This window comes from Rhinatrema bivittatum, chromosome 1 (assembly GCF_901001135.1).
Source record: "Rhinatrema bivittatum chromosome 1, aRhiBiv1.1, whole genome shotgun sequence".
In the NCBI taxonomy this organism is placed as follows: Eukaryota; Metazoa; Chordata; class Amphibia; order Gymnophiona; family Rhinatrematidae; genus Rhinatrema; species Rhinatrema bivittatum.
The window spans coordinates 724,055,205-724,080,383 of record NC_042615.1 but is presented as its reverse complement, the minus strand read 5'-3'; the positions used below and the strand labels follow the sequence as shown (position 1 = coordinate 724,080,383).

At 42.7% G+C, this 25,179-nt stretch overlaps 1 protein-coding gene across 2 annotated transcripts in view; it reads right to left on the bottom strand.

Moving 5' to 3' along the window:
* PLPP1 (phospholipid phosphatase 1) overlaps window positions 1-25,179 on the bottom strand; it is a 188,708-nt gene that overhangs the window by 62,843 nt on the left and 100,686 nt on the right. For both annotated transcript variants that reach the window (XM_029577223.1, XM_029577230.1), the window contains exon 3: window positions 24,565-24,845. In XM_029577223.1, coding sequence (XP_029433083.1) covers window positions 24,565-24,845 — 281 coding nt within the window. The remainder of the gene's footprint in view (window positions 1-24,564; window positions 24,846-25,179) is intronic.

Genomic DNA, 25,179 nt, shown 5'->3' with positions numbered 1-25,179 from the left:
TTATTTAAAAAGTTAGGCAATAAATCTAAATCAACACTTCGGATAGGGCCATGGGAAAAGAGAGAGGACCAGGGAAGGGGCTACATGGGGAACAGGACGGGAGGCAAGGTACTCACGAAGGAGCCATGGAGGAGAGAAAACACTTAGGAAAGGGCCATGGTGGGGTGCAGCACTCAAAATGAGGCCATGGAGAAAGGAAGGAGCAGAGGAGAGAAAGCACTCGAAGAGGCATTGGGGGGTGAACAGGGAAGGGGACACAGGAGGGAGAGGACAGAAGGGGAGGCATTAGGAAAGCAACCATGAGTGGGGGCAAGAGGTGCAGGAGGGAATGAAATTGGGGAAGAGAGAAGGTAAGAGGGTGGGCAATAAGGAAAGTGTCAAAAGGATGAAGGCAGGAAAGACAGAACCAGAGAAGGGGCTGTAGGTGGAGGGCATTTGGAAAGGCCCTTGGGAAGGGGCCATTGTAGAGGTGGAGAGTAACACTCATGAAGGGGCACAAGGGGAGGGCAGGAGGGATAGCGCAATTTGTTGGAGACCATTGCTTATTTAACAGTATGTTTTGTACATTACAATTATTCGGGTAGTGCATATTTATTAAATTAGTTTTCTGTATGTTCTTAAAATGGATGTGACAAAGAGATGCAAATGGGGGTCCATGAAATTTTTGAACGTTGAATAGGAGGCCACATTCCCTAAAAGGTTGGGAACCTCCGGTATAGTACATACCAGATGTACACAGTGCTTTACAGTGACATATAACGGACAGTTCCACTCCAGGGAGCTTACGATCTAGACAGGGCAGACAGAACCCATGAGGTGCTGCTGCTACTTGCCTACAAGAGACTCACCCTAAACAATCTGTCATCATAATTTCTCTGTTTTAAGAAACAAGGGCAGAATTTTGAAAGCTGGAGCTGGCCCTCTGGCTCAGTGTGGAGGGATCTCGGATCAGGTCTTTTGCTCCCCGATTCGGCTGGAATCCCAATGCTGCAAGGAGAGACTGAAGAGGGAAGGAAGGAGTCCGTCATTGCACAACAGCAACACCCGATAGCCGTATTTAGGATTCATGATTGCAGAGGTCCAGAAGGAACCCTAATGCACGGAACCTGGTTGAGGACCTGCTGCTGCTGCAATGACTGAACTCAGGTTAGAAGTGGATATAAAACAGAGAAGAAAATCCCCAGGACATTATGAATGAAGGCTTGTGGCACAAAACTGAGCTAGAAACCCATAGGAGGCGGAGGAAACTGCTGGGACAAAGAAAGACGAATTATGAAAGCTGATTTCTAAGCTCAGCCTAAGCTTTAAAGAAGAAAAGATGTGCTAACTTTAAAGCATCAGAATCTATATGATAACCCATAGCAAAAGGGTTCCAGAATACAAAGGGTTACCCCCTCTGCATACATTAAAATGAAAATGCAGTCAACAAAAAGCATAACAATAAAAATCATTACTCTAGTTTTACATCTCACAAGTATTTTCTTATGCCTCATTGGACAAAAAATAGCATTAAAATGCCATAAAAATGGTGACAAGAGGAGATCCAGCTCCCTGGACACCCCATATTAAGGCTCTGTATCAGTAGGAACAGGCTAATCCATTCCTAGTCTTATACCATGACATACAAGAAAATGTAATTATTTCCCCAAGAAAAGCAGGGCAGTGCCTCAGAGCATGCAGTGGAGGTAAAACCATGAGTGGCACAGCCCGTCCCTTTTGATATGTAGCCTTGGCCCGGAGGTTCAGAGGAGGCCTACATGAATGATATGTACAGAAAGAGGGAAACAATGCTATTATATTGGTGCATGAATGGATATTGAAAAGGCCAAATTTATAGGACTGGATGATAGAAGCTGCCTGCTGAGCAAGGAAATGGTGTGCAAAGTTGAGAAATAATGCAATACCATACAAGACTCCTCAAGCAACCAAGCTCCATACAATAATGAACCACCTAGAGTGGTAAACACTGAACACTCCTCAAGCACAGTGACATCAAAGTCAATCCAACCCAACGATGACTTGAAGGACAGCAAGAGCTCTTCTGACAAAGGAAAGATGATTGTAAGAAGTGACAGAAGCAGATAAATGAAGAAAGTTTAAAAAAAAAAAAAAAGATCCATTTTAAATGCTATACAAAGTATATGAAATCAATAGCACCAAACAAATATTTCCTTCTAAAGTTGTGGTCAAAGACCAATCCTCTCTTTTGGGTCTACTGTGCTAGTTAAACTATTACAGAAAATCAACGAGAAGCATCCTGGCCTTGAAGGGGATGCAGTCCACCCTAAACAAGTAAGTTTCAGATTCTGAGTGCTCACATTCTAATGGAGTAGAAGGATTTATGCAGCGCCATTATTCCTATGGTTTAATTCATTTTAATTAATTTAATTGAAACATTTATAAGTCGCTCAGTCCAATGGTCTACTCTAGGCGGCTTACACTTCACATACATAACCATAAAAGTAATACAAATTATTATGGTTCATAGTAAAAGAAATACTTGGATAGTTACATAAACTGCTCCAAATCTGTTTTATTTATCTAGGCTGAATGGTTAACGTTTCTGACATTCTTCCCAGGATAACATTCATTATTCGTGAGGGCCTTCCCTATTGCTGAGTCATCCATTAAATGGACTGTTCTCTAAGTAGTCTGACTTTATTCTACCCCACCCTGCTCTAACAAAAAGCTAGGCTGACCTGCATATAGCTGTTCTGCAAAAAAAAGTAAAACTCTATGTCTTTACACATATCCCACGGTATGTATGTGTGCATTGACTTTTTTACCCACAGTTGAAACTGGTTTACCACATTGAATATGCCTATACAGTAGTGAGTACATTAACCTGATATTCTACGGTCTCATTTCCATGAATGAGGTAATGACGCTGAATAAGTGATTTAAATCACTGAATACCAAGTACTATAAATGGCAAAGAATAAATCTTCCCCATCCCTTTAATGTGGCAAAATGACAAAATTATTTTGCTCCTACTTGACAGCACAGTGAAATGTGTCCTTTGTTCCAATGTCTTTTTTTTTTTTTTTAAAGGCCAGATATTGCTGCTGCTAATTTCATATGGCAGGCCTGTCACTTTCCTACATTTACGTACTTTGAAAACAGGAAGGGCCAAAGCTTTTCAGATAATTTGTGAACAGGCTGCAAATGCATGTCTTCATCTGACCAGAAACGTGCGGGAAAGGTGGTACACGTAGGGCCTGATTTTAAAAAGCATTTACACACGAGAAAATTGCTACAATATATGCCACTGAATTGTCCATAGGATTTACCTGCGTAAGTGCACTTTACATGCGTAAAATGACTTTCGAAAATTGCTACGATATTATGTTAAATTTATGTGCATAACTCCTTTGAAAATTCACCTGCATGAGTACTTTAGTTAGTTTAAAGGCTCTGAAACATCCATTTACTGTAACTACCACTTCAGGGCTTATGCATTCTGTACAACATTTGTTTTTGATCACCAGACTGTTCTCTAAGAGCTTGATGGTTATTTTTGCTACAAATAGTAATAGAAAATAGTGCACAACCCAGCAGCTGAAAGAATTTCCATGTACTGTCAGCCCTGCTCAGATTGCAATCTCTTTAGGAGCTCAATCTGCAAAAGTGGTTTCTCCATTACTGCAGAGCACATTGAAGAATATGTACCAGTCCATCTTTCTATTGGGTCTGGTAAATATTTAGCTGGCAATGTTTCTGATTCATAGTATAAAAAGTGGCTGTTAAAATTAAGAATCCAACTATTTCATTATATGCCAAAATGAGAGCTGTGCAGTCTTACCTACCAAAAACAAATCTATTGAAAAGTAAAACAGCAAATTTAAAAGAAAAGGCCCTGAAAGCGTAGGTCACTGCTTCTGCTTCATGCCACAGTCTTTCAGGGTTTTACACATATCTGAAAAGCAATTTGATTTTGAAGATTTTAGTTTTAGAGTGTCTTTATAAACCCTATACTTTGCTGACCACAGCAAGAAATGGTTACCAAGAGACACATGTAAATCAATAGTAAATGGCTGCAGAGGTTATATGAGACCAACAGCTTTAGTTCAAACTATTCTTACAACTACCTCCTACAAGCAAGGCTGCAAAAGGAAATGCTATTAAGAATATTTTATAGAAATCTAGTGGAGGACTATTTTAATGCTAAAAAAAATGCAGTCATGAATTAAGGATGCAAAAAAACCAATATTGGAAGCAAAATAATTCTAAGCACAAAAGAGGAGTGGGATTTAGGGGCGATTGTATCTGATGATTTTAATGTGGCCAAACAGGAGGATAAAGTGACTGTGAAAGCCAGAAAGATGCTTGGCTGCATTGGGAGAGGAATGGTCAACAGAAAAAGGCAGGTGATATTGTCCCTGTATAGGTCCATGGTGAGAACTCTTTTGGAATACTGCATGCAATTCTGGGGTCTACAGCTTCAAAAGGATCTAAACAGGATGGAGTTGGTCCAGAGGGTGGCTACTAAAATGACCAGAGGTTTTCATTCATGGAATGGTTACATGGAATAGACTTAGTTTTTGGGTACTTGCCAGGTTCTTATGGCCTGGATTGGCCACTGTTAGAAACAGTATGCTGGGCTTGATGGACCCTTGGTCTGACCCAGTATGGCATTTTCTTATGTTCTTATTCTAAAGCATATAGGGATAGACTTAAAGACCTAAAGAGGAAAGATGAGATAGGGAACATTTAAATATCTCAGATTTTCATGCACAAGAGGCGAGTCTCTTTCAAAGGAAAGAAGGCTCTAGAACAAGGGGTCATGGGAGGAGGGTGAAAGGGGGTAGACCAGTGGAGGTGGTGGAAGCAAAAATGGTATCTGCAGTCAAGAAAGCATGGAATAAATGCAGGGAATCTGAGGCAGTGATGAGAATTGTAAGGGCTTGTGTACAGGAAACTCCCTCAAACCACCTTAAAAGGATCGGCCACAGCTATCTAGCCCAGTCCTCCCTTAAGGATCAGCCACACAAGAGATTCTGGGTGATGGGAAGGTCCCCTCACCAAACTAAGGAATCAGGGCCCAGAAGGGTTAGAGAGGCCCTGGGAAGCAGGCAATAAGCCAACATATGCAAAGAACAGTTATGTTTTAGTTTGCTTGTACCCAGCACTGTATGGTAAGCAGTTTTTCTGTTTTGTTTTGCACTGTAAATAAATTTGAACCTAAGGAAACAACCAGAGTCTGCCTCCTTTTTCTTCTTGGCAGTTTCTTAAACAGTGGCATCTTCTTGCCTAAGCGGGAAGCACAGACATTTGCCTACAGCCACACCAGAGGAAAAAACCTATATAGAATTTTTCTTTTTTCCTGGAGCCTCATGGTTCCATTCACCCAGCTTAAGTTACAGCAGGTCAAGGGGGCTAGCCCCGCCATTATAGTTAGGGTTCAAGCAGTGAGTAAGGGCCGGACAGGCCAGCAGGTTTTAGTTTTTTGGGTTTTTTTGTTTTTTCCAAACCATATCGCCAGAAGGTTATACAACTAGCACACAACCACCTTTCTAGAGGGTCACCTGGGGGAGGAAAAGACCAGAGAGAAAATATTGGCAGAGTTTTATTAACCAGGTCTACATAAACAGGTCCAGTTGTTTTGCGGGTCCTACCCTATCCGCCAACTCACAAAGCCTGCCGGTGTACAGGCGGCACCTCTCACACCAATGCCCATCATGGAGACCCCTTTTGAAATGATGGGCATGGACTCAATGGGGCCATTAGAGAGATCCACGTGAGGAAATAAGTATATCCTCGTCATTATTGACTACACCACAAGATATCCAGAGGCACTACTGCTACTTAAGATGAAGACCCAGACGGTGGCAACCGCCCTAATGGAGATTTTTTCATGACTTGGGCTACCCAAGGAGATACTGACGGATCAAGGGACCCCATTCATGTCCAAGATATTGCAACAACTCTGCACCTTGCTCAAAGTAAAAAAAAACTGCAAACCTCGCTGAATCCCCTGCAGACCGATGGCCTCATTGAGCGTTTCAATCAGACGCTCAAGCAAATGTTGAGGAAATTTGTGGATGAAGATGGAAAGAATTGTGATTCATTGCTACCCTATATGCAGTTCGCAATCCGCAAAGTACCCTAGAAAACATGTCAACATAGTTAGCTATACAAACTATATGGTAGACCTCCACAGTTTTCACTGAGCCCCCTGTTTTGAGTTTGTTTGTACCTGCACAGCAAGGTAAGCAGTCTGTTTTGCACTGTAAATAAATTTGCAACTAAGGAAACAGCCAAAGTCTGCCTCCTTATTCCTCTTGGCTGTTTCCTAATCCACGACTGGCCACATTACTGCAGGGCTAGATAATTTGGACAGATGGGCAGACTAGATGGGTCATATGGTCCTTTTCTGCTGACGTGTTTCTATGTTTCTAAGATACTGGGAAATTGATATTTTTCAAAAACGTACTACAAAATATTCTACTTACAATCAGGCCGATTCAGTAAACCGCGCAGGAGAGCCGGCGCTCCGAGGCGGGCACCCGCTCTCCCAAAGCGCGCCCAGGCCACTCTCCTGGGCGTGCAATTCAGTATGTAAATGAGGGCCTGCGCTAATAAGGAGGCTCTAGGGACACTAGTGCATCCCTAGCGCCTACTTTATTGGTGGAAGCGGTGGCTGTCAGCGGGTTTGACAGCCGATATTTAATTTTATCAGCGACGGTTCTCGAACTCGCTGACTGCCACAGGTTCGGAAAATGGACGCCGGCAAAATTGAGTGTACGTTTTCCAACCCGTGGGCAGATTTTTTTTTTTTTTTGGGGGGCCTCCAACTTAATATTGCTATGATATTAGGTCGGAGGGTGCACAGAAAAGCAATTTTTTCTGCTTTTCTGTACACTTTCCCGGTGCTGGCCGAAATTAACTCCTGCCTTTGACAGGAGTTAATTTCTGAGAGTAAAATGTGCGGCATAGCTACAAATTTTATTTTCTGTATCGAGCGGGACTAACTAATAGGCTTATCAACATGCATTTGCAAGTTGAGCACGTGCTATTAGTTTCGGGGGGGGGGGGGGGGGGGTTGGACGCGTGTTTTTCACGCGCTATTACCCCTTACTCTATAAGGGGTAATAATAGTGCATCAAAAATGCACATCCAAACGAGGGCTAACGGTGTGCTCGGCCTGAGAGCACCGTACTGAATCGGCCTGATAGTACATGATGCCAAATAAGGGCCTGACTGACCCACATAGTCTGATTGGTTAAGCTCAATTTCAGGATATCGTTCTTTATCCAAGTCAGTTTTGTCTTCTCTACTTTGTCCTCTACCATGCTGAGCAGATGAGCATACAAATTCTCATGCCACCACCAATGGCTCTGTCACTTCCCCACCCACCTACCTCTCAATCCCCTTCTTACTACTATCTTCTATATCTGATCCAAGTGTGCTTACATTCTGTCATGGTACTGATCTCAAACACCTCTGCTGGCAGCTGGTTCCAGGCACCCACCACCCTCTCTGTAGAAAAGTATTTCCTGATATTTCCTCCCTCCAACTTCATAGCATGACCCCTTCTATATGATCAAGATACATTTAGTAATAAATGTAAATTACATAGAAGTTTATTATTTTTAGCAATTACACTTGTGTACATATAGATACTGAAAAACAATCTCTCTTCCAAAAGCAAAACGTGTCACACTATCAACATATTATGGCTCAAATCTTTTGCTCAGCAGAAAGAAAGAATTTAAAATAGACTTTTTACGCCACTTTAAAACCGTACAATAGCTAAGACATGTGCAGAGTGTTTTTCAGTGGTGTTTATAACTGTCTGTAGTGGAAGGGGGAAAGAATCAAAATATTTTACAGCAGTGCCACACCAAAATATATCCAAATTAAACAAAAAAAAAAAAATGGTGTGTGTTGTGGGGGAGGGAGGAGATCTCACCCCCCCTGGAAATAACATATTTAGAGACCTTCATTTTCAGTTTATTTTAATTTTCCCTGGGAATTTAACAAAAATAGTATTTACCTGGAAAAATGACAAGTCATTTTTTGACACTAATTTCTCCTGTTTTTGTGGTAATAAACACTGAAATTCCAGGAAAAAGAAATTAAAAACTGAAAACGAAGCTTGCTGAGCATATTGTACCTGGGGGGGGGGGGGCATGTGTCTCTACCTTGCTTCTTCCCCCCTTTCTGTCCAACCCATCTGCATCGTCTCTCAACTCCGCTTCTTTCCTTCTGCTACTTAAGACAATAGAAATGTGAAAGTTAGGAGGGGAGGGCGGGGAAAGCAGAGAGGAAATAGAAAAAGCATTGCATTCGCAGCCAAATTTAAAGCAGATCTCCCAAAGTTTCTAACTATTTCCCTGCTCGTTCTATGTGCTAGATAGAGGTGTTAGGATTCATTTGGTTACCGAGCCAGAAGGGAAGCACAGCAGCACAAAATCCCAGCAAATTTGAGGGACCATGTGACCATGCTGTTTTAATCCGGAGTGGGGCGAATTCAAGATATAAAAACCTTTGCTACTGTGGTTGCTTTGGGTGGCCTAAAAGCAGACAGTGCAATAAAACGTGCTGATGATTTTATTAGAAATCCATACAGTGTTATCAGTGCTGCGTACACATACTTTCAGCACGAAAACAAAAAAGGACAGTTTTCAAATTATTTCTCAAGTGACTAAGCAGTAACCCAGGTAAAAAATAATCAGCCACTGAAAATTGCTCCTCCCCTCTGTGGGTGAAAGTCCCCGTGCTTTTACCCGAGCCACAGAGGGGTACGGCAGAGAGAAGGCCAGCAATGCACGGAGATTTCATTTTGAAATTCCCATCTGAGCTTACCAGCATTGACTTTGAACCTGTTGCAAAGCAGGTGCGAAATTACCTGTGACACTGGATGATCCCAACATTTTAAAAGAGAAGCTCTAAAGCCAGGGCTGGCTCTAGGGTACATGATGCATGGGAAAAAAATTCTTTGCTAGTGTGTATCCCCCCCAAGTGATCCTTGGCATAGATTAGAGGGGTCAGCAGTGTATGCAAGCTTCCAGTGGGGGCAAATTCCCTCCTCCCCAGTATCTACCTTCCCCTTAACCCTCTCCCCACCATCCATATCTTGCCCCTTATCCCCCTCCCTTAGCATCCTCACCCCACCCTCGTACCTCCTTCATCCCCATTCAGGTCTATGAGTTTTGAATATGCTCACAGGACCAGCACAAATGGGAAGGAAAACTGGTAGCAGTGGCCTGAGCTCCCACTGCTCCTCCTACTAGGTCTACACAATGACTTAAGGGACCCTGCTTGCCACCCATGTGCACACACACACACACACACACACGGAACAGCGTTGGTTGTGACCCTGGGCTGGTGGCACCCCAGGCGACCGCCCTCCTCGCACTACCCAAAAGCCAGTTCTGTCGGCCACCAACGTCCCTTTGAAAAATTGCTTGCAGGCCTGAGGGTACAAGCAATGTGAATATTTAAAAAACTGTCCCCTCACAATGCTCAAATATGGACTACTCCTTTATCTAAAGCAAACTTTCTTCTGCCTTTCCAAGGCATAACCAATTAAAAAAAAGCTTTCATTACATTTACACTTCTTACACCATAGCAATCTGTTCAAAGCGGTACATTTTAGCAAGAGCAGCACTAGCATAAAGTCTTCCCTCGTAGATGCACTTCTCAATTTACTGTATATGCCACCAAAAATATTGAATGGTTTGCATAATTTTCATACAATTTATGTGCTCAATATCTTAGAAAAGTGGTGGACCGAATGATCTACTGCCAAAGCCTGCTCCATGGCTATGAAGAGTTTTAAATTTGCCCCTGGATTCTGCCATTCAGTTTGGCTTCAAAAAAAGAAGACAATAATTACTCAGATAGCAACACCTACTGGACACCCAAAAGTAATACTAGAATAACAATCAAAAATTGCAGTCCACCCGCACATCATCATATCACTGAGGTAGGTTGGCCTGTTTCTATATGAACGACTAAGAAGAATACAGAAAGCGGTGCACGAGAGCTATCCGCCTCTTTCCGAGAGGGAGAAAAGGCCCTGGAAGAGCTTAAAAACTGAAATAAGAACCAGCTGTTCTGTCATGACACAATGCATATATAAGGCTTCCAGATGTCATGTAACAGCTAAATTGTCTCTCTGCACAGAATGGCATAAATAAAACCGAAAGTCCGTACCAAAACCCTGACAGCTTTATAGATGTTCAGCTGGCTACGTCCATGAAGGAAACCATGAGAGATAGGGACGAGCAGAGCCTCAAATGCAGTAAAGAAAGTGCAGAACTGAAATGAGGTTCATAAAACAGAGCTCCATTTTCAAAGTTAGTACCTGATTCACACACAAAATGGGAGAAAAGCCTTAATGAATCTGGCCCTTTATCTGGATAAATGTATCCAGCTGACTTTGGAGGTGTATTCGATAGTGCAGCTGCACTACTGAATATAGCTGGCTAACTTAACTTTAGCTGGATATCTTTTGGGCAGTTCTTTAGGTTGACCAGACTGCCTAAATCATCCGGCTAACTCTAACAACTCACTGAAGCTAGCCCATCTTGATGAGACCCATGAGCGTGCCTTCTCCACGGCTGGACCACTGCTTTGGAATTCCCTCCCGTCAGAAGTTGGAGCAATATCAAATGTCAAATTTTTTGGATGGTTTTTAAGACCTACTTGTTCCAGAAGGCTTATTGTATAGCTAATTGCTCCTTCTACAAGAATTTTTTTGTGGTCCTTTGAGGCTTGTTCTTGTCTTGTAATGTTGCTTTATGTTTTAATCATTATGGATGTTTTTACTGTACCCCACCCTGAACTATGGAAAGGCAGGTAAGAAATCTTTTAAATAAACAAACTTCTCCCAGTTATGCCCCCCCCCCCACCTTGTCCAGAAAAATTCTAGCTGCTTAACCTATTAGTCAGCTAGAATTTAGACAGATATGTGCCCAAATATTGAGTTAGCCGGCTAAATGCACTTGAGTGTGGACCTCAAGGACTATGGCAGCTGATGACGATCACATGACCCATGTAGTCTGATTAACTTCTTCCCCCCTCCCTGCAATACCATAGAGGCCCCCATGTCATCTCCAACTTTACCTTCACTTCCTCCCAACTAAGGAATCCTCTGTGCCTAGCCCATGCTTTCTTACAGCTTGTGCTTCCACAGGGATGCCGGCCATTCATCCATTACCCCTTCTGTGCAGATACATTTTCTTGAATCTACCCTATCATATCATGACCTCTTCTTCTATAATTTCCTATACACTGCAAAATATTTAACTTTTTGTACATTGCTTAACACGTGTGAGATATTTGTATATGTCTACCATATCCCCACTCCCTTAAGCCTCATATTACAGGACTTTTGAAGGAGACACTTAACATTTTGGTACTTATCATCTGGACTGCTTCTGCGCTGTTTACACGGTTTCAGAGGTGCAGCCTCCAATGGTCTTCTATGGACATTATCACCACCTTTTTTTTTTTGTTCTACTGATTATACTTCTCCTTATGCAGCCCAGCAGCTGGCTGTGGCTTGTCACACTGTTGTACCAACCCTGAGATCAGATATGAACACCCCAAAATGTCCCCATCCCCACCGCCAAACACAACACTCTCACATACTGCTCCTTTGATTTCTGCACCCCAAATGCATAAAATACTTTTTTTCTGAATTGAAACTTGCCAAGCACTTGATCACCCATCAAGCTTTCTTAGACCACATCACATTATGTCTACTCTATTAGGCACGTCCACTGCTGCAGATCTTAGTATCTGCAAAAAAAAAAAGGAACACACATCCTTACATGGTTTCACTTATGAAACTGCTGCCCCGAACCGGCTGCAGAACTGACCCCTGAAGCACTCCAGTGATCATATCTGGGAAGCTCAGACCTCTCTGTTTAATGTTGCAGCCCCTCCTCTACAGGGAGCCTGCTGGGAACAAGAAGAGAAGGCCCGGAGAAGAGAGTTTAGCAAACGTTTTCTGCTCTGCAGGGCCTGCTTCAACCTCCCCCCTCCCGCAGGAAGCCTGAAGAAAAACAGGAGGGCAGGGGCAACCCTGGAGCACACACTCCAAGCAGTAAGAGGGGGGCTGTTACAGACAACTCACTCCACAGCTGTGATTCTAGGACTTTGGACTCAGCTGAGGGCACAGCGAGTGAACAAGTCAGGGGACATGCAACTTACAGGGGGTGGGAGGAAGAGGAAGAATGCTTGGGCCAGCCCCGGAGGGGAGAAAAGTGATGAGAAAGAGAGAATTAGCCAGTGCACTAGGGATAAGACTTAGCACAGATATACATCCCTCCCCTTCCCCTCTATTAAATTAACAGCAACCTTGGGGTAATCATAGTCGTAAAATGTTCCCAGATATGCCAATTAATCTTTTTCCCTTGAGTGAACGCAATTTACCACTACCCTCTGCTGTCTATCACTCAACCAGCTTCTAACCCATTCAAACACCTTCTAGCCTTACCCCGGCCTAGGTGGTTCTATTTGTGAGCCTCCTAAGTGGGACAGGAGCAAAATCCTTACCGAAATTTAAGGTACACCACTCCTATGGCAATAAACGGAGTAGCAGCAAATCATCAGAACCTGCTTGTATTCATTACAAAGGCCTGGAGGAACTACTACTATTTTTTATTAAATGTTATATGTAAACTGATGTGATGTCCTTCAAATGTCGGTATAAAAAAGCTTTAAATAAATAAATAAATAAAGTGCAACTAGATCTATACAGTGCTGTACAGATACACAAGACATGAGCTTAAAATTGAGTCAAGACCATCATATACGAAGTGTATTTATCAAATATCAAATTGAAGATTCTCTATTGGCAATCTATAAAATATTATTAAAATTTACCATTATGACTGAAGATTGGAGGGTAGCCAATGTAACTTTTTTTTTTTTTTTTAAGGGTGCCATCTTTCTTTACATGGCACCAGCCTCATAGCTGACTCAAACCATTTTCAAATTGGGACATAGCGGGTCAAGTGCGACTGAGGATTGCTCTCGTCCCATTTGGACTACTGCAGCCCCATGGATAGAAACATAGAAATGATGGCAGAAGAAGACCAAACGGCCCATCCAGTCTGCCCAGCAAGCTTCACTTTTTTTTTTCTCATACTTATCTGTTTCTCTTAGCTCTTTGGTTCTATTTCCCTTCCACCCCCACCATTAATGTAGAGAGCAGTGATGGAGCTGCAACCAAGTGAAATATCAAGCTTGATTAGTTATGGGTAGTAAGGGAAGTAACCGCCGCAATAAGCAAGCTACACCCATGCTTATTTGTTTTACCCAGACTGTGTTATTCAGCCCTTATTGGTTGTTTTTCTTCTCCCCTGCCGTTGAAGCAGGGAGCTATGCTGGATATGCGTGTAGTATCAGTTTTTCTTCTCCCCTGCCGTTGAAGCAGAGAGCTATGCTGGATATGCGTGAAGTATCAGTTTTTCTTCTCCCCTGCCGTTGAAGCAGGATATGCATTGAAAGTGAAGTATCAGGCTTATTTGGTTTGGGGTAGTAACCGCCGTAACAAGCCAGCTACTCCCCGCTTTGTGAGTGCGAATCCTTTTTTCTTCTCCCCTGCTGTTGAAGCAGGGAGCTATGCTGGATATGCGTGTAGTATCAGTTTTTCTTCTCCCCTGCCGTTGGAGCAGAGAGCTATGCTGGATATGCGTGAAGTATCAGTTTTTCTTCTCCCCTGCCGTTGGAGCAGAGAGCTATGCTGGATATGCGTGAAGTATCAGTTTTTCTTCTCCCCTGCCGTTGAAGCAGAGAGCTATGCTGGATATGCATTGAAAGTGAAGTATCAGGCTTATTTGGTTTGGGGTAGTAACCGCCGTAACAAGCCAGCTACTCCCCACTTTGTGAGTGCGAATCCTTTTTTCCACATTTCCTCTTGCTGTTGTAGCTTAGAGCGATGTTGGAGTCACAGTAACCATGTGTATGTTTATTGAATAAGGGTATTATCTCCAGGCAGTAGCCGTCATTCTGGCGAGCCACCCACTCTTTATTGACGGCCTCTTGATTTTATGGATCCACAGTGTTTATCCCACGCCCCTTTGAAGTCCTTCACAGTTCTGGTCTTCACCACTTCCTTCGGAAGGGCATTCCAGGCATCCACCACCCTCTCCGTGAAGAAATACTTCCTGACATTGGTTCTGAATCTTCCTCCCTGGAGCTTCAAATCGTGACCCCTGGTTCTGCTGATTTTTTTCCTACGGAAAAGGTTTGTCGTTGTCTTTGGATCATTAAAACCTTTCAAGTATCTGAAAGTCTGTATCATATCACCTCTGCTCCTCCTTTCCTCCAGGGTGTACATATTTAGATTCTTCAATCTCTCCTCATAAGTCATTTGATGAAGACCTTCCACCTTTTTGGTCGCCCTTCTCTGGACCGCCTCCATCTTGTCTCTGTCTCTTCGGAGATACGGTCTCCAGAACTGAACACAATACTCCAGGTGAGGTCTCACCAAGGACCTGTACAAGGGGATAATCACTTCCCTTTTCTTATTCGATATTCCTCTCTCTATGCAGCCCAGCATTCTTCTGGCTTTAGCTATCGCCTTGTCACATTGTTTCGCCGACTTCAGATCATTAGACACCATCACCCCAAGGTCTCTCTCCTGCTCCGTGCACATCAGCCTTTCTCCCCCCATCGAATACAGTTCATTCGGATTTCCACTCCCCATATGCATGACTTTGCACTTCTTGGCATTGAATGTCAGCTGCCATGTCTTCGACCACTCTTCCATCTTCCTTAAATCCCGTCTCATTCTCTCCACTCCTTCCGGCGTGTCCACTCTGTTGCAGATCTTAGTGTCATCCGCAAAAAGACATACCTTACCTTCTATCCCTTCCGCAATGTCGCTCACAAAGATATTGAAAAGGACCGGTCCCAACACCGATCCCTGCGGTACATCGCTTAAAACCGCTCTCTCTTCAGAGAGAGTTCCATTTACCATCACACATTGTCTTCTGTCCGTCAACCAGTTTGCAATCCAGGCCACCACCTCGGCACTCACTCCTAAGCTTCTCATTTTATTCACCAGTCTCCTGTGCGGGACAGTGGTAAGATGTGCTGGAGGAAGATGTCACTGGGGCAGGGGGAAGGTTTGGCAGCAGCAGTGAGAAACAGAGCCAGGCGCCCAAGGCTTCATTAAGAAATAAGACACCCAACACATTTCATTGAGTTTTTCTGCATTTTCAGAACATGTAACAAAATACTGTTTTGCTGCATTTTTATGTTGTTTGAAAACAAAAGCACACTTCTACTGTACTATTATGGGCTGGTAACAGGTTAAAGGCAAGGAAACAGGAGAACTAAAAAGGGCCAATCCTGAAAGAACTCAAAAATGAAATTGCAGATCTATTACTAGTAATCTGTAAGCTATCATTAAAATCGTACATTGTATCTGAAGACTGGAGGGTAGCCAACGTAACCCCAATCTTTAAAAAGGGTTCCAGGGGCGATCTAGGAAACTATAGACTGGCGAGTCTGATTTCAGTGCCGGGAATAAGAGTAGAAACTATTCTAAAGAACAAAATCACAGAGCATAAAGAAAGACATGGTTTTATGGGCCACAGCCAACATGGATTTACACAAGGGAAATCTTGCCTCATCAATTTATTATGCTTTTTGAAGGGGTTAATAAAGATGTGGATAATGGTGAGCCAGTAGATGTAGTTGGTATATATGGATTTTCAGAAGGCATTTGACAAAGTCATGAGATAGGAGGCGATATTCTATTGTGGATTATGAACTGGTTGAAAGATAGCAAACAGAGCGCCAGTTTTCTCAGTGGAAAAAGGTAAACAGTGGAGACCCCAGAGAGCTGTAGTGGGACCGATGCCTTTTAATATATTTATAAATTATTTGGAAAAGGGAACGATAAGAGAGGTGATCAAATCTGCAGATGACACAAAATTATTCCAGGTTGTAAAACCACGAACAGATTCTTAAAATTGCAAGAGGACATTTGTGAGACTGGAAGAGTGGGCATCCAAATGGCAGAGGACATGTAATGTGGACAAGTGCAAAGTGATGCACATAGGGAAAAGTAACTTCTCACTGTAGTTACACAATGTTGGATTCCACATTGAGAGTTACTACAAAGGAAAAGATCTAGGCATCATCATGGACAATACTTTGAAATCCTCAGCTCAGTATGCGGCGGCGGTCAAAAACACAAACAGAATGTTAGAAATTAATAAGAAATGAATGAAGAATAAAACAGAGAATATCGTAATACTTCTGTATCGCTCCAGGATAAGACCACACCGAGAGCACTGTGTACAATTCTGTTTGCCATGTCTAAAAAAAAAGAAAGATATAACTAAACTGGAAAAAATAGAGAGAAAGGTAACCAAAATGATAAAGGGGATGGAACAGCTCCCCTATCAGGAAAGGCTGAAAAGGTTAGGCTGTTCAGCTTGGAGAAGAGACGGCTGAGGGGGGATATGACAGAGGTTTATAAAATCATGAGCAGTGTAAAAAGAGTAAATGTGAATCAATATTAAAGGGTCAAATCATGATCCTTCCCCAAACGTGTAACAGACCTAGTGATGACCGATGATGGACATTTGTGCCTGCAGTTGGGAGAAAACTTGAAGGCATAGGGACACAAAATACATTACTTGAGGCACACATGAATAAGAAATTCAAATAAAGGCAAAATTGGCAGGGAGATGCTGCTCTCTTTTGAAAACAGTCATCTCGCTGCGTGGAACAAACAAATACACAGAGAAGCCATGGGAGGATGGTTACTACTTCACTTACTCAGAATGTTTTCTTTGAACTTCCTGAAAAGCTCTAAAAGAAAAAAAAAAAGCTAGATCACTGCAACCAATAATAACGTGACTCATTTGCGTTGCTGCTGATTCACCTTGTCCTCACAAAAAGAAAATTAAAGCAACAGAAATGCAGGAGGTATGTGAAAATTCTATTCAAATTTTGTGGCAAGTCTTGAAAGGAGCTGTTCACTAAGAAAGCCCTTTAAATGTCAGAACTGAAACAGCTCTATATGGATGAACGGGCCAAAATTCCTCAAGGACTGTGTGAGAGTCTGAAGGACAGATATAGGAAACATGCAGCTGAAGCTATTGCTGTTCAAGGGCATGCCACCTGTTACTGAACAAAGGATTCAGATAAGAATAGTTATTGTTGAATAAATAAATCAAAATATATTCTTTATGTTCGAGTTATTTATTCAGTGATCTTACATTTCCCATGTTATCACGGTTTAGAATAGGATCTAATCTAACTCTAACCAAATACTCTAACCAACTCTAACCAAATACAACATACACCCGATGGTTAGAGACCTCGGAGTCACCCTGGACCAGGAACTGAACTTCAAACAACATATCAAGACACTGATAAAAGAAGGATTCTACAAACTCCAACCTCTACTTCATCCCCCAGACTACCGGACGGTACTGCAATCCCTCCTTTTCGCCAAAATTGACTATTGCAATGCCCTCCTAACTGGCCTCCCCACATCCACCCTCAAGCCCCTCCAGTTCCTACAAAATGCCGCAGCACGGTCACTAACGAATAAGAAAAAAAAAAACAGATCACATCACGCCCGCACTCAAACAACTCCACTGGCTGCCCATCCCATTCAAATCTCAATACAAAACACTCATGCTCATTCATAAAGCTTTACATAATGACAAAGCCAGTTGGTTACAAAGACCTCTGACCCCCTGCATCCCCACTAGAAATCTCCACTCAACCAAACACAGGCCTACTCTCATTCCCCCCGCAAAGGAAGTGCATAAAGTCTCCATGAGAGAATGCGCCGCATCCGTAGCGGGCCCTCACCTATGGAACAACCTTCCAACCGCTGTCAGAATTGATCCTTCTACACCTACCTTCCAAAAAAAACCTCAAAACCTGGCTCTTCCGGAAAGCTTTCACTCAAGACAAATAATCCTGCCACAGTCCCCCCTCCCACCTAATATCGTGCCCCACTCTTCCTCTGTACATAGTTAATTAAACTTTTTATATATGCTGTATTAAGTTATGCTATCAAGCATGTTATAATAATAATATCGTGTAAAACCGTTATCTGTATGTAGCCAGTTACTCAGTTAAGCTGTTATAATGCACCATGTCATTACAAGGTCCGCCTTAGACATATTGTTATATGTAAACCAATGTGATATGCCAGATCGAATGTTGGTATAGAAAAATAAATAAATAGATAAATAAATAAATAATCATGTTTTGAATATACATTGTGCTTCAATACTGGCTATGTTGGGAGTACACTCACATTGTATACAGCGCATTTTATTTACATTTGATATACCTCACTGTCATGCAAGACCTCAAGGTGATATATCAAATATAAATAATCATATTCACTCCCACTCTTACCCTTCCCACATTATAAATAAAATTCGTATAGAACATCCTTTAATCCAGGAGGCAACATTTGTTGTCACTAGAGTATTTACTTTCCTTATCTGCTCTATAATTAAAGTTGTTCCTGGCTTTGTACAACACTGGGGTGCTGCATGGAACCGGGCCTGTATAGTTTATTTGCCAGAAATGTTTCAACATGCAAACATATCAGGAAGCTAAAAGTACACCAGATGGCATTTCATCAAAAAAGGAGGAGAGCTGAACTAACTGCCATCTTTCTCAATGAATGAAAACAGAAGTCTAGCAATGCCACCACAGACTAAGCGCAATCAAACTTACCACATATTAATACATCTATTTATCCAAACTCTGTATTCTACGATTATTATAATCAAGCTTTGCAATAAATTCCTCAGTCCAATTCATTACAAGTTTTAAAGGTACCTACAAACTTAAAACAAGAAAACTAACTTGAATTTATAAGAAAGGATCAGACAAATGCAGATAACTGGCATGGACAGCGCTTACTGCAATGTACTATCACTGTGTGCTCGAGCACTAGCTTTCTCTCCACAGTAACATGTCACATCCCCATTAGCTGTCAGGATGCCCACAGAGCCAGACACCCAAGGACCCAAAACTGTTGTTCTCTGAACAGCAGCCACATAACTAGATATTTCTGTGCCGGGGGCTCCACTCACTTATCACCTGCTCCCACCTCCCCTCCAAGATGGGCTTTCCTAACTCCTTACCTCCCCAGGGGACCTTCATACGCCCCTCACTCTGTAAGAAAAGCAGTCAGGGAGAACACTCACAGACCCAACCTCCCTCTTCCTCCGTGGGCTTCCTGATTGGAAAGACCACCCATGTGGGGGGTCTGTGAGTGAGCTCATGCTCTTTTTGGCCCTGTGATCACCTTCTGCTTGAGACTGACCCCCCCAAAACAGCTTCTGCTCTAAGAACGAGAAGGTGAGGGAGAGAAAACAGCAAGGAGGAGCTGGAGCTCTGCACTCCCCCCTCTGGACTGTGTCTGGGACAGCCACCCACGCTTTAGTTAGGCCACTGCTGCACGGAAATGCAGAAAAACCTCTTACCTCTTCCGAATGCAGTGCATGTGCAACTTTAAAAACTCAAAAGAAATAAAACCAAGTCAGGAGCTTTTTTTTTTTTTTATATATAAAGGAGGCTATTTCCTTTTTTTGTACTTGGGAAAAACAGATTTGAAATAATTGCAAGTGTCCAGCATACGCTATCCTATTATGTAAATTTTATTCCCCCCATATATGCTCTGCTAAAAGTACTCCAAATGTCACAGAGGCATGCTGTTAAAAATCAGCTGATGTATCACTTCAAATAAAATTGAAGAAACAAAACAGTGACAATATCTGACCATCTCACACCAATGGCATTTTTCTAGTCTCAAGGCAAAACAACTGTGCAATGATCTAAATAAACATTTCTATACCTGCACTGTATGAAATCAATCACTGTAAACCATCACTTATCTTTCTTTTTTAAAGAGCAGATGGCAATATCCTAATAAATCTGGATTAACTGAAGTGTTGCTCTGCCAAACACATTTGTCAAACATATGAACCATCCCCTGCTTAAAAATTAAATTAAAAATATAGATTAAAACCAGTCATGGTTTGGACTAAACTTGCAAACATTCTGGGAAATCTCCCATTATTACTGCACTACCAGTTTGGTTAGCATCCCTAATTTCTCTTAGCTTTTCACTGTCTTTCTCACTATTTTGGTCAGGTGGACAGTAGTATACTCCTATCACTATTCGCTTCCCCTACACACAAGGGATTTCTACCCATATAGATTCAATTGTATATTTAGTCTCATGCAGGATGTTTATCCTGTTGGATTCTATGCCATCCCGGACATAAAGCACCACTCCGCCACCAAGATGCTCCTCTCTGTCATTGCGATATAATTTGTACCCTGGTATAGCACTGTCCCATTGGTTATCCTCTTTCCACCATGTCTCCAAGATGCCAATTAAGTCTATGTCATCATTCACTGCTATACACTCTAATTCTCCCATCTTACTTCTTAGACGTCTGGCATTAGCATACAAACATTTCAAAGTGAGTTTTTTGTTTGTATTTACATTCTGCTTTTCAGTTGACATAGATAAATTGGAATCTTTTAGCTTAGGTGAGTTTTTAATCATAGGTACTTGGATTATGTTTCTTATTATTGGAACCTCTCTGTTGTGATCCCCTAAATCTAATGCTTCATTAGTATCCTTTAAAGATATCTCCTTCCGAGCCATGCACCTCTGAGTGACTGTTGGCTTTCCCCTTTATTCTAGTTTAAAAGCTGCTCTCTCTCCTTTTTAAAGGTTAGCGCCAGCAGTCTGGTTCTACCCTGGTTAAGGTGGAGCCCATCCCTTCGGAAAATACTCCCCCTTCCCCAAAAGGTTTCCCAGTTACTTAAAAAAATTAATCCTTCTTCCATGTACCATTGTCTCACCCACGCATTGAGACTCCAGAACTCTGCCTGCCTCTGGGGACCTGCACGTGGAACAGGGAGCATTTCAGAGAATGCTACCCTGGAGGTTCTGGATTTAAGCTTTCTACCTAAGAGTCTAAATTTGACTTCCAGAACCTCCCTCCCACATTTGTCTATGTCATTGGTGCCCACATGTACCATGACAGCCGGCTCCTCCCCAGCACTGTAAAATCCTAAATGATGCATGAGATCCATCACTTTCGCACCAGGTAGGCATGTTACCAGGCGATCCTCATGCCCACCATCCACCCAGCTATCTACATTCCTAATAATGGAATCACCAACTATGATGGCCGATCTAACCCTTCCCTCCTTGGCAGAAGCCCTGGGAGAGACCTCCTCGGTGCAAGAGGACGATGGTGCAAAGGATCATTTCTTGCTGCACCAGGCTGATGTTCTCCGATCATGAGACCTTCCGTCTCCAAGGCAGCACCAGGGATGCCAGATTGGAGTTAGGACTTGGTTACTACGTCCCATCTATATACTTCTCCATCTGCTTCAGCTCCTCCAGATCTGCCACTCTAGCCTCCAGAGATTGAACTCGTTCCCTGAGTGCCAGGAGCTCTTTGCATGGGATACACACATGCAACTTCTCACTCTTTTGAACCCAGCTACACTAACTGCACTAACCACATCCTCTGGCAACGCAAAGTTTCCTGCTGAAGTTCAGGAGTAGATTTTGTGGCAAAAATGTGAAAATTCTGAAGTACACTGATGAGTATTTCCATCTTTTATATTAAATTATAAACCTTGTTTAAGTCTGTATAATTTATCTTCCTTTTATTGAGTGAAGAAAATGGATCTCAACTATCAGTACAGGGAAGAGACCTCGGGGATGGGGAGAGTACCAGGGATGGGGAAAGGAAGGCAGAAGCACCAGAGATGGGAGATGAAAGGGGGTTGAGATTAGGAATTTAGGATTGGGGGGGGGGGGGGGGGGAAGAGGGCAAGGGATGGAAGACGAGGGATAAGGAAACTGAGAGCTGTTCTCTGCTAAGTGAGAGATTCAGGATAGCTGCAAGGCAGTAAGTGTTCATGTAGCCTGTTGCTCCCCTGAATTTTGCTGCCCTAGGCACAGGCCTCGTGTACCTATTGACAAACTCAGGCCTGCATCAGAGGATGATCTACAGACCCTCATCATGCACAACCGTAACACACAGAAATTAAAAACAAACTTGTAACGCTTTCAAGACACCTGCTTCCATGAGGCAGACATCCTTTCTATCTTAGATGAATGTTAAATCGATTTCTTATTCTATGCCCTTTGAATGGACCTGTTTGTACTCCCATCCATCCTCTCTCTTTACTCCTTTCTACATAGCAGTGATTCTTAGCCAGCGGTGCATGCAAACCTGTAAGAGGGGTATGCAAGCAGACTGGCAACACACGGCAGAGGAGAGCCCACGCTGCAAAAAAAGTAACCACCCCACCCCTGACACACAAAAGCAGCAGCCTCAAGCAGGGAAATTCGCGTTTGCCACTGGCTGCCATGCTCTGACCTGAAAAAGAAGAAATAAAATGAAGGTGCAGATTCACCGCACCTTGCATGGGAGAAGAAAGCCTGAGGCTGCCACCACTAGCACGAGAGGAGCAAGGAGCCAGCTTGGCCTCGAAACTAACACTGAATCAGTGTACACCATGAAGGACAATGAAATGACTGCACTTTTTGTCCCCATGTCTCCTCTTCCTCCTGTCTCTCTGTCAGGCTTCCCGATTAGAAATGAAGCTTGCATAGGGACAGGAGGACAAAAGAGAGGGAGAAAGGGAAGTGAAGAGATGAGGAGAGAGAGAGCTCAGAGGGGTCAATAAGGGAATGGAAGGGAGAGAGGTAAAATACTAGTAATGAAGGGAAAGACAGATTGAGAAGAAAGATGGAGAGACATGAGATTAAAGATAGTTACCTAAGAGACGAAGGAGAGATGGACGAAGGAAGAAGGAGAAGCATAGAAGAAAGAGAAAATGGAAAGGAGACTAAATCAGAAGACAGACGTTACCAGAGGGGGCACCCTTAAAACAACCAAAGAAGAGAAAACCAAAGTAAAAAATACAGTATTTGCAAACCTGGGGATACACAAGATCTCATACTCTTGAAAGGGTCATAAAAAGTTGAGAACTACTGTTATTATTATGCACATATATCACCTTAAATTTTGTGCCATGCCATCCATGAGCGCCTCTGGTGATAAGGCATATGACAAATATTTTAAATAAATAAAATTACAGCAGAGACTCAGCTCACATTACCACCAGTATTTCCACATTTTACCTTCTATCCCGATGCAGGGCAAGGTTTACAGTGGTAGTCTACTTTTTAAGGAAAGAAACAAGCAAAGCGCCTCTAAGCATTACTGCCAGTGATGCTCTTTAGCGGATGTTGAAGTATCACCCAATTTGGATCAATCCTTCTCCCCTCCCCATTGTGGCTTCAGTAATATTCCCCAGCCAGGAGCTGAACCTAGGTTCCCAGCTTCACAGCGACATAACTATTATGGCCTGTAGTCATATCATCTTGGGCTCCGATTCCATACTGTCTTAGGGCCTCATTTTCTAAAGTAACGCAGGCCTGCGATACTTTAGGGAATGAGGGGCAGGGGGCCGAAACGGGGGGGGTGGGCCTGCGCTAGCCGGCAGCGATCGCACCGTCGCGTGCGATCGCTGCCGGTTTCGCACCCAATAGCGCCACCATAGGAGGTGTAGCTATTGGGAGCGAAATAGGCAGTGAAAAGGGCCTTACCTTTTCGTCGTCCGCGGCGTCTTCGCGGAGTCGGCCCCGGTGACGCCCCGACTCCTCCTCTTCCGGGGCCGACTCCGCGAACGACGAAAAGGTAAGGCCCTTTTCGCGTCCTCATTTTCTAAATGGATCGCACGCGAAATGTCCCTTATCGCGAGCAATCCGTTTAGAAAATGAGGCCCTTAGTGACTAAGAGGCTGATGTACTAAGGTGCAAAGGTTTGCACAAAGTGAGCTCTGCAGGCATAAAAACGTACAAAACCCAGAATGTGCAGGAATGCTGGCATTTTGGTCTTTTGCTCATTTTTATGTATGTAATAAACCATTCTGCACAAACAAACATTCGCAAGAATCATCTTCACAAGTAATAAACCTATGCAAGTTGGTTGCTGTGTGCAGAGACAGACTGTGAAAATTATGTACAAATACCTTACTTTTATCATAGGACCTCCGATCTCGCTTCCATTTTGTTTTGTGCATGGGCGCACATGTGATTTAGGCTATACCTTCTTGAACTGCATGTCTGAATTACTTTATTTTATTTTTTTTACTCATAACTACTGCTGTATTTAAATCTAGCACTTCAATAAGATTTGCATTTCATCTGAATATCAACCTCCTGACTCTCAACATTGCTGATCTAAAGGACGAAGTTTTTGTTTTCATCCATACAATAATAAAGGAAAACAGCTGCAAAAGTCTATGTTTTACAAGCTAAAGTCAAGACCCCAATGGCTTTTTGCTAAATAAATTCTAGGTTAATTAGTAAACTACTGACAAAAAAATAAAATAAAACAAAAAAAAGAAGCAACTATTGAGTACTGCATATATCTGGTGAAAGTATCACCACATAGATCCAAGACAAGGAAATTCTGAATTCATCCGCCCACAAAATCAATGCCTTTAGCAACTCAAGCTTGGATAATATGCGAAGTAAAACCATCCAAAAAGTAGACTCACCTTCCTTCGTTAGCGGTCACCGAGTTTCCTTGACACACGAAGGTTTCGATGTATCCTGCACTGCAGTTGATTTTGGACCAATCTGGTTTACAGGCATCCAGGAAGTGGGGCCGCAGTCGTCCTATCGTGTACTTGGCAATATCAGTCAAAGACTGACTAACTGCTGCACCAAAAATGAACGTCCCAATGGCTTTGTAAATAGTGGCAACATAATTATTTCTGATAAAGGCATTTGAGTACAAATGATTAAAATAAACAGATAGGGCTTCTCCTAAAATAATCTGAAAGAGAGAGAGAGACATGCAAGAGTTAGAGAGGCATTCAAACATCCATATACCTATCAAAGAGTTAACAGAGGGGGGGAGGGGGGAACCCAGGATTATAATGCTTTACATCATATTTTGAAAGGATACATTTGGCAAAGCCACTTATTGATTTCATATCACTCAAAAAATAGGGTTGTTTTTCTAGAACTACTTAGTTAACAGATTACAATGACAAGCAGTTAAGAATTTAATATGCAATGTTTTCTGCTGTTCCATTCTTGCACCTAGGTCTGCTGATGTTGGAGTAGTTTTTATAATGCTGAACCAAATTCACAACTTCTAAAGGCAG